The following is a 10,638-nucleotide window of genomic DNA, read 5'->3' on the forward strand; positions in this document are numbered from 1 at the left end:
TTTGGCTTTAAGAGGGTTGAAACTTTTAAGTTCATTCGCCTCTATCCTTCTCGTAAAATAACACTTTTTAAAAATAACACTTTTTTGTTTTATTCGTACAGTGAAATAGGTGATATTCAATATCAATGGGGATGTTTTAAAACGTAATCAAATGACATTCACAAAGTTTTCCACAAAAACAATACAATTAAGCAATCTGCACTCCGCTCTGGGCGCAGTACTTTTGCAGAGCCTCCTGATGTGCCGCCGGTAGTGATGCCACCAGGGCACCAATTTTTCCCGGATTCATTTTGGCCAACTTTCCGAGATGCTGCACCAAATACTGACGGATGTTCGACACATCTGGCAGCGGGTCGATGGGTTTCGCCTGGGCGAAATTAAGCTGAGAGTAAGCGGCTTGATAACCGGAGACATCCTCGATTTCAATGAACGTGTCACCTTCGATGTTCGACTCGTCCGGTGGAAGCTCGAAGATCTGTATGACATTCTGCAGCAGCTGGGGCCAGAACTTCACGTACTGGTCGGAGAGCATCTCTGGCGATTCGCAGAGAAGTTTTGTGATCCCAACGGATACGATTTTCTGATCAAGTTCGCCGGCGGCTTTGTTCATGTCTGGAATGAGTATTCGTTCGATGACCATTCCGAACATTCTACAAACACAGGGAAACATTGGTTAGTGACCAAAAGGTAGTTTATTTCAACAACTATAACTTACGCTGTTTGAATGTTATCAATCATTTGCACAAGAGCCTGTGCACCAATGCGTGCACTGTACAAACACAGAAACACGATGAAACTGCGTACGAATTTTGTGGTCTTGGATGAGCTCAGTCGTTGGAACAACAAGGAAAATATCTGACGCATACTTTGTCCCAGTTCCTCGCTGAAAAACAAAATAATTGAGTATATGCTGAACGAAAGCATGGGAAACACAGTTTAATTACGTACGCAGGATAGTGCAGCAGCAGGTTTTGCAGCAAGTAGAAACCCTCGTGGTCATTGCTCTTAGAGGCAATCATCTTCTGGAAAACTCCCAGGACGCCATTCAGCTTACCCTCTCCACTAATCTGGGCCGAGGCTTGTCGAATGAAAGCGCACAGCAATCGAATCATCGGAGTCACATTACCTGGCCTCTCCCAAAGCGCTGGTGACAGAAGGCACGGGAACAGCGCAAGATAGGTTTCCGGTATGGCACTCTTACCCTCACGGATCTCCAAGAAAAGCGAAAGCATTTGAAATACGTATGGCATGAATTCTGCAAAAAAAAAACGATGAAGTTGTTTCGAAGTTTCCATATCGTGAAGAAATTACCCAAAATATCCTGCTGCAGAATAACTTGGAATATAGGGAAAAGCGCCTCCTCGAAAGAACTGACGGCGTTGGGATCAGCTTTGCACACTAACCTGAGAAGTAGATACTTTTTGTGAAACATTTACACACAAAGTACAGGTTTCAAGACATACTTCACCGAAAGAGACAACGTCTCAAACAGATAGTGGTTGAAATGCGGCTTCGAAGGGTTTCTAGACACCACCGTGAGGATTTCCGTTAGGCGAGGAAGTACCACAATCATGAATGGTAGCGACGACTCCTGCAGGGTATTCAGCGTTCGCATGATGCATTTCATGATGTACTCGTTCTCGTTCGAACCTTGCACAGTGAAGGCGGCAAAAAGTCCGGTGATCAACTCGGCGCTGAGTGGGGCAAGAATTTCTTTTGTGACGATTGGCTTGTTGTCGGGCCCCTTCATGGTTAGGATCTTATCGATGGCACACGCGGCATAGCTGTGTACAACAACGTTTCCCGCGGCGAGATGCTTCGTTACGAGCGGTAGAGTTGCGGCGATTATTTGCGGGCCAAGAATAGTTCGAAAGGCCATTATAAATTTGAGCGCATCTGCTTTCAGCACCGGAAGTTCATTGACATCCGATCGTTCAAGCTCAGGAATAATCTGCTGCTGGGTGAACTGGGGAAGGGGAACCAACTCGGACGTTTGGGTGACACCCAGCTTCTGTGTTTGACCCTTTGCGGCCATTGACGTTACTAGATATATTGCAGTGTCTTTAGTTTTCCAGTTGTTAGCCGGATTCTCAGCGTATTTCATCAGTAAAACTTGCAAATATTGCCCAAATATTTCTATTATTTTTGATTCGAAATTCTGCGAAAGTGTTTTGACCAAATCACAAGCGGCCCGACGACGCGTCTCAACATCCGATCCTTCGATATCTCGCCTAATATATTCCTCTGGATTGTCTTCAAAAAGCTCTTCGTCTGAGACACGGAAATCCATGTTAGGAATTATGACCTTCTCGCAAATACTTGCCAGCACATTTGGATCTTCGAATAAATGCCGATAATGGCTCCGATCAGCGACCGTGCTCAAGAAATTCAACGCATTCGAAACGAGTGCATCGTACTTCGTCTGGATACCGGTGTTCACCAACAGTTCCCAAACCGCTGTCACAAATTGTGGCATGTAAGGACCAAACTCTTCGTCATATTTCTGCGCGTACATGCAGAGATTCTCACAAATCTGCGACCGCAAATGCTCTAAAACTCCAGCATCTTCGTCATCGGGTGTTTTCAGACAGGCAATATCAACTGTGAGCATCCCGTGGAAAGCCTTCATCCACGTTTCCATGTTGTCTTCGAAAAACTCCGGCAAATCCTGCGAGTTCAACGAATTGAACACTTTACAAACCAGAACCAACGATCCGTAAATAATCTTCAGTGCTTCCTCGTTGTTGGCATGTGCCTCGGCAAGCCCCAGAGTGGCCTGGAGCAAATCCGTTAATGGTTTTGCAATCTTATCGAGCACGAATTTTATTTCCTCCCAAAGTGCCTGTGATTTGAACTCATACCGGTAGCGTCGGAACAGCGAGTGGGCCGTCTGCAAGACGCCATTGATGACGTTGAAGTCCCCGGTGCTGAACTTTTCGATCATTTCATCCATCAGCTGAGGCCATTTGAGCGGGAAATCATACTTTCCGATGATACTAACCGCGTCGCTCAGTTGTTTCTGGATTGATGGGGGAGATTTCAGCATCAGCGGAACAATCATTGATTTGATGCCGCTCCGGTCCGATTCAGCCACTTTATCTGGTCCATCATTATCCTGCATGACAAAACCCGCCATCTAAGGAATCACTCCATATTTTAATCAAAAATAAATATACTCACCAAGTGATATCCCCAGTTGCGCTTCACAAAGTTTTTGAATGCGATGGCAGCTGCAACGCGGATGGTGATGTCCACCTGAGTTCGGTCAATAAGATGCAAGCAAAGCAAGGGATAGTTCTGACTTATCTCGATGCTTTCGATGAACCGTTCCGCTAGAAAAATCAGCAAAGATTAATTGCAATAAAACCAATAATCAGTAGCGCCCTGCATACATAACCCCACAGCATATTTACTTACCGGGTCGGCGCACTTCTGGATCAGGGCTTAAAGTTTGCTGCAAATAGTTCGCGAGACGCTCGAAATTATTCTCGTTGATTTCCATAATTTAAACCTGATACTTTCGTTTAATAGATAGCTGCACTATTTTGCTTGTTGTTGCTGCAATTCAACTCCACGAGATATACCTGCGGAAGTGCAGCTGTGCTTTGTTGAATGAGTTTTCCAGACTGAGATAAATGTAAATCTTTGTATGAATGTAGGAAACAACTAGCCGTTAGTAAATTGCATGACAAAGTTGCGAATTTTTGGCAGAGCGGCCGGCAGTGATCAATTGTACCCACTGATAAATTCTAATTACACGGTAAATATATGTTAGTTGTTTGTAGGGAAAATCAAGATGTATAGAAGTATTACTACTAAGGTGAGCCAATTAGCCAAAACCACTGTGCAGCCATCTTGAAAGTCTACTGTGTTCTGTTTACAAACAAAACACAATACGTTTTTTATAAGCAAGTTGCCATACGATACGGCCATTTGCATTCGTACTTCTCTTCAGTTAAAACAAATTTGATCTCGTTGATCTTTATTTTATTTTATCGGGATTATTCAGCGCACAACGACACAACCCAGCAAACATTAAATCGTATAACTTTGCACATGATAAGTCACATATAATTTCGTATCAAATCACAATCGCATAAAATATCAATCAAAATATCGATCATATATATCTAAAATCGCATAAAATGCAAAAACACGATTTTCCATGTCATCGATGGATTGAGTGGTAACGTTGTCGTATCAAATCGCATATCAGTCCAAAAAGCATCGCATATCGTTATATACGGCTTTATATTCGTACAAAATATGGCATATACGTATATCGCCTCCACTTTTGTGTGTATATGCTAGTTATCTGCATCATATATCATACAAATGTGTCTTGGTTGTATGTATATCGCCTCCAATTATAGCTATTCATACGACTTAATGTTTGCTGGGAAGCACGGATAGAGAAACAAAATTTGTGGTAAGTGGAAATAGAAACCTGATTGAGGTGAGTAGCTAATGACAATAATGTTTATATTTGCTTGCTCCGCAGGTATCTTCATATTCTTCGTTTGTCGTATTTATTCGGCACGATTTGAGGAGATAAGGACGGCTAAATATACTTATCAGGTAGCGAATGTACTTTTGCCACGCAAAATTTGTTGTTCATCGCAATCTGAAACAAGAGAACATTCTACTGATGGACTATGACAACCTGAAAATAGTCAATTTCGGGTGGCTCGTTCACCCCCGCTCGAATCGACATAAAATGTGTGCCACACATTCGTTCGATTATCTGCCACCGTAGATGGTCTTAGATCAGTGATGTTTAAGTTTAAGTATTTTGAGTTTGCGTCGGTTTTCCATCGTTCGAATCGGAAACAGCCAAGGCCATATACGATGAGACTCGGAAGCTAGAAGCTGCTTCCGGATTGCGGGAGGAGGTGTTTGGTATCGAAGCAAAATCAATGAGTTCAATTTGTGCCTGTGACATATGGTGTGTAGTTATAATTCCCGTTATATGTGTTTTCATCAACAAACGTAGTTGTCTGTTTGATTATTGATTTGGAGGCATCCCTTTTCGTCACTCTTTCTTTCGATGCTGCATGAAATTAAATTTGAAGGGAAACTCGATTGTATATTGCACTTTGTTTATTTGCTCAATGAAACAAACATACTTTTTGTTGCAGTTCGGTCGGAGATTCGGACATTCGTGACGTGATGGTAACGGTGGGCAAATTCGTGAAGAGGCCTTGCAATCTTTGAACAACTACAATGGAGATTACGGCGCGGAGTCGAATGCGGAAAATGTAGACGATGAGGGCGATGACTAGCTTTCAAGCGACCGATCGGCGAGATAACGACGGCTAAATGTGGGAATAACATTGTACCACTGTCCAGAGTATTTATAGGTGTCGCAAATCGTTAAATAATTACATGATCTATCACCAGAATCAGCTGTCGTTTTCGTGCGATGAATATTGCGTGCAGTTCGCCCGCAAACGGTCGCTATAGGGTTACAAAAAGTTACGATTACTGTACGGGAATCTTCTTGTCTTCGAGACAATATTTTCCACCAGAGAACCGTGCACATCATGGAGTGGAATAGCCTCCTTGATGAAGGCACACCAGACTTTAAAAAAGGAAAAAATAAAAGACGAACCGATTTCGTTTGCATAGGTTGTCGTCAGCGTTTCCTGACATAAAAAAATATCAGCGTCACATTAATGAGTTTCTGAAGCACTTCCCAAAAGTTCTACACCGGTGTCAACTGGCGAATCGAATCGTTAGATTATATGCCACCGGAGATGGTCGTATTTCAGTGATGTTTGTGCCTTCTGTATTTTTAGTTTTGCGTCTGTTTTTCACCGTTCGAACCGGAAACGACCAAGGCTACATACTATGAGATCCGATAGCTGAAGGTGGACAATCCATACTTTCTGAGTGCGGGAGCAAGAGATCTGATATTGAAGTTGTGCGCGAAATCAATGATCTCAAAGTTTTCCTGTAATATATATGATGTGTAGTTGTAATTCCCGTTTTGTGTTTTTTTTTACAACAAACGTACTATATCTGTTTGGTAACCTTTTTATCCTATATATTTTAAGGAACTTACTAATTTTTGGTTACAGATTAGAACATTCGTGACGTGATGGTACGCTGAAGTGCATCTCTGAGGACGTCTTGCAATTTTCGGACAACTCCAATGAAGATGACGGCGAGGGGTCGAATACGGACAACGAAGATATTCGCGAAGATGACTAGCCTACAAGCGACCGATCGACGAGACAACGGCTCTATGTTGGGATAATTGCACCGGGAGCGGGAGCAATTATCGTAAGTTATAAGAAAATTATTTCGTACGAAGCATATACAAAACGCAGTTGAATTAATTCAGCAAAGTGCATCAGAAAAAGCTGATCGATAAGAAGTGCGAGGATGATTGTGAGGAAGAAAATCTATAAATAAGATGAGAAAAGATGACTGATGACTGTTTATCTAAATATGTCTAAGTCGCACGCGTCAATTCAAGTAGCAACAACATTGTATATCTTAATCATAAATCATTATAATTGAGCTGCTGTTTAGATAGAAAAATGAGAATATACCTTCTCAAAAATTTGTACGTAAATATTCAATAAAATTTCTATTTTTACAAGGACTCAATCGTCTTAATAGGCAATAGAATGTAGCAGTTTTTCATTCCAACAAATAGGAAGAATCTTGCTTAACGTTTTTCGCACTGCTACGTACACTTTCGGCCACCTAAAATAGCTTAAACAATTTTATGAATACTGTATGTTGTGATTCGACCAACCGCAAGATCGTTAATTGCTGGAAGCATTGAACGTTTTCCGGCGAAGGTGCCTGAAGGAGCTTTCCAGTTGCATCGTGTGACTAATGCTCATGTAATGCTCAGAAGAAAGAATTGCGAGAATTATGTTTTATTAGTTTCGAAATACTCCGGAATTTCAACGGTTCTGACAGTTTGTATGCACACATGTATCATCTGTCTCCCTTCCGCATTTTTTGTACACATTCCCCTCTTACACGCTTCGCTACGTACCACTCCCCTCGCTAACTTACTGACCAAGGCGCCTAGAAGTATATCCTAAGGTGGGCCAACTTGCTAAAACCACTCTTCAGCCATCTTGGAAGTCTACTGTGTTTTGTTTGTAAACAAAACACAATACGCTAGTGTCGAAGTTCACTCATGATCAGTCTGTCTCTTTCACGCTACAAGCAAATAATTCCCCTTCTACTTTCTTTCGTACTGTTTTCATATACCGCTCCCCTAACCAACTTAGTGACGAAACGGCTTCACCTAGTACCATAGACCCGTCTTGTTACTGACGATACGGACTCACCTTAGTAATACTTTCTATTCATCTTGGGGAAAATCACATCTTTGAAGTGCGCAAGGCGCTTATATCAATGTATAACAGGTGAAGCAACATCATCGCTTCAATAAGAAGGGTATAAGGGTTTGTGGAGCGGGGGTTGCTTGTTTTGTTATTGCTAGGATACGCCTTTTTTGCATTTTCACATGCTAGAGTAGTGGAAATTCTACAAAATCATCCCTTCTTTTCACATGAATTCGTGAGAGCCGAACAGAGTAGGCATAGTTCGAATAAGCGTCGTAGCAGTTTGTAGAGAGCCGCCGGCAGCGTTCTGATGCTGTTTGTTTAACTTTCTCTTGGACTAATCTAGCCGACGTTTCCGTGGATGGTGTATATGAATGTGACCATACGATTTCCATGCGAAAATATTTTATTGTTCATTCCTTTACGTTGATTTTACGGTGACGGGATGTTGTATGTGTGTCACACTTAAATGCGATTCACATACAACAGCCACGTCACGTTCACGTGAATTATTCTAACGTGCAATTTTTATGAAAACATTCACATACACCAGCAACGTAACGACCCGTCAGCATGCGACCGGCAGAATTTGTAGAAAAGTATAAACACGGATTTCGACATAATGTAGACGCGCCTTTACAGTCACCAGGGGAAGAGAAGGAATGATAGTATGATATTCTCGGCCAGAAGGGTCACCATGTTTATCTTCCGATTATCATGTAAGAAATAGTTGTTAGTGGGGAGAGGTAAGTGATGTGATTCTGTAAACGTGAACTCAACGTAACAAAATTCCGAAAATCTTATTGTTCACAACATGTTGCAGAGATTATCTTTAGGTATCCTCAGAAGGAAAACCGATCAATTTATCGAACCGAGTTATTTATGACGTATTTTTATCGAAACTCAATCGCGACGGTGAAGGGTTATCGTTTCGAAACATGATAAGGTAGCTGGAAGAATTCCTGTGAAACCGTTGTTCATCGCGCGTACTCTGTATCAAAATCTAGTTGAAATGGTGAGGAGTTACCTTCGAGAAACCTGAAAGGGTAACCGAGAGAACTCCTCTAGACCTGAGTCATGCGAATAGATTCAAATTGGTTGTCAAAAAAAAATTCAATAGAAATGTCAAAAGAGATCCAATAATCAAGAGAGGAAAAATTGTTACTTTTCTTATAGTAATCCACACATAGAGAAAGTATTGTTATCAAAGGTGAAAATAATCGAATTAATAAAAATATATAAACTTAATTATTCTACGGATTGCGTAACCAGCTGAGGTCCAGCAGTTTGCAAATCCACACCAAACTTGCGATCTATAGGACATTGGAACTCTATGGCCATGAAGCATGGCCACTGAAAGAGGCTGACAGGCGAGCTCTTGGTGTCTTTAAGCGTAGAGACTTACGGTCCATCCTCGGCGGTAAACTTGAAGACGGTGTATGGCGCAGGTATGAATCATGAGGTTTACCAGGCATACAAATCGGCAGATATAGTCAAGCGTATAAACACGGCAGGCTACAGTGGGTTGGGCATGTAGCTAGAATGTCGGACGAGCGGTCAGCGTAGGCTATATTTAGCAAGCATCTCGATAGAGGTCGTCGATTCCGTGGTAGGCCCCGCTCTCGCTGTGTGCTGTTGACGAGGATGCCAGCGCAGTGGGTGTTAGGGGGGACTGGAGGACAGCAGCCCATGACCGAGCATCATGGCGACGTATTCTGGATTCGGCCGATAATCGGTCCGTCCGTAAGTAAGTTATCTGAATTATAATTCAATTTTACTTCTCGCCAAATGCTGGTATTTATTATTCTGAATCATATTTTTTGATTTCTTTATTCATTAAAACAAATAAAAAATACGAATTACACAAATTACAACATTTATTTCAATTCTGGTTCGATCAAAATGGTAGATAAACAAAGCCTGAGTCACGAAAACGTTCACTTCTTTTATGGGAAAAACATCTGATAGCATGCGGAAAAAAGACAGCAGGGAAAAAGGTACAAGAAATTTATTTTTCAAGCAAATATTAAATTTAAAATTTTATTGACTCCGCATGACCCAACTCTAAACCAATGGGACCGTCGATATATTCTATTATTCATATTTCGTTTTTCTTACATTTGAAGCTTTGTTTTATCATAAATTTCAAGCAAAGGAGCTTATCGTTGGGTAACCTGAAAAGCAACCAAGAGAACTTATCTTAGGTCAATCGGACCGGCGAAATATTCCGTTGAAATAATTAAAGCAGAAACATATTTTGCTGCTCATTGCGCATAATACATTTTATCGTATTTCCCTCAATCACGATGATGGTTAACTCCATGAAGCGCGAGAAGGAAATCTTGAGAACTTTTTTAAAATCATTTGGGCCGACGATAACAGAATATATTATACAGAATATATTAACCGGAATCAGTGGCGTAGCGTGACTGGGGGACACCCAGGGCGGATGGCTTAGGTGTCACCCCTCCAACCAAATCTTGTTATGAAGTCTTTGTTTTCGTTCTCTATATTCAAATTTACTGATCCGTGAACTCATATTTAACAGCCCCGTGTCGGTCCCTATAAACTGACGTTGAGCCTTTCGTTAGAAAAACGTTGACCATTGGGATGACGGTTACAAAATACGGAAATCTCTGTACGCTGTACTTCCGCTTCGTCGAAGGGCGTTTTCCGCCATCATAGCCAGGAGCTGTTTGTGGTGAAACACAGATAAGCGATAGGTAAAGGACTTATATACAAAGGAGCAAGAACGTTTATAGTTTTCTCTTTCTTCCACACGTTAGATTTAATTTTAGGCTAGAATTAGGATACAAAAAATTGTATGAAAACCCAAGGTTCTCTGAATAAAGCAAGTAGTCTTTGGAATCGTGTCGTACGATTTAAGTCCGAAACCTCCTATTGAATCGACTGACGAGAGTTCTTCAGATTCAAGTTTTCCAACGTCCGCAGCAACAGTTGTATAATTTGCGCTCGGAGTTCATGAAGATCTTGTATTCGTTGATCCTCCCGCTTATTTGATATTTAATAGATTGTGATCAGCTCCCGTTCGTTGCTCGTTCCGTACGGAATTAATGCGAAGGCAGTCAGTTCAGTTTGTTGAAAGGGATAACACTGGTTAGCTTCCGTTCGTGGCTCGTTCCGTAGGAAATTAGTGCGAAGGCAGTCAATTCAGTTTGTTCCAGGAACAAGGGTAATTCACTCGACACTTTTTCTTACTTCAACCCTGTAACGTGCCAATCCAGATTCGCAAGGTTGATTCCTTCGCATTAACCGAGTTTGCGTATTGGGCGTCTTTCACAATTGTAAAGGTGGAAACAGAATG

General features: G+C 41.6%; 1 protein-coding gene across 1 annotated transcript; it reads right to left on the bottom strand.

The window, feature by feature from the left end:
* Nucleotides 1–45: 45 nt before the first annotated feature.
* LOC129765040 (exportin-2) lies at nucleotides 46–3,732 on the bottom strand. The gene is made up of 7 exons (XM_055764863.1): nucleotides 3,418–3,732; nucleotides 3,181–3,332; nucleotides 1,464–3,115; nucleotides 1,312–1,403; nucleotides 949–1,255; nucleotides 716–883; nucleotides 46–650 (listed from the first exon to the last, which is right to left on the bottom strand). The coding sequence occupies exons 1-7, from the start codon at nucleotides 3,500–3,502 to the stop codon at nucleotides 188–190; spliced, it is 2,919 nt and encodes a 972-aa protein (XP_055620838.1). The 5' UTR covers nucleotides 3,503–3,732; the 3' UTR covers nucleotides 46–187.
* Nucleotides 3,733–10,638: the final 6,906 nt, after the last annotated feature.

Source organism: Toxorhynchites rutilus, chromosome 2 (assembly GCF_029784135.1).
Source record: "Toxorhynchites rutilus septentrionalis strain SRP chromosome 2, ASM2978413v1, whole genome shotgun sequence".
Taxonomy (NCBI): Eukaryota; Metazoa; Arthropoda; class Insecta; order Diptera; family Culicidae; genus Toxorhynchites; species Toxorhynchites rutilus.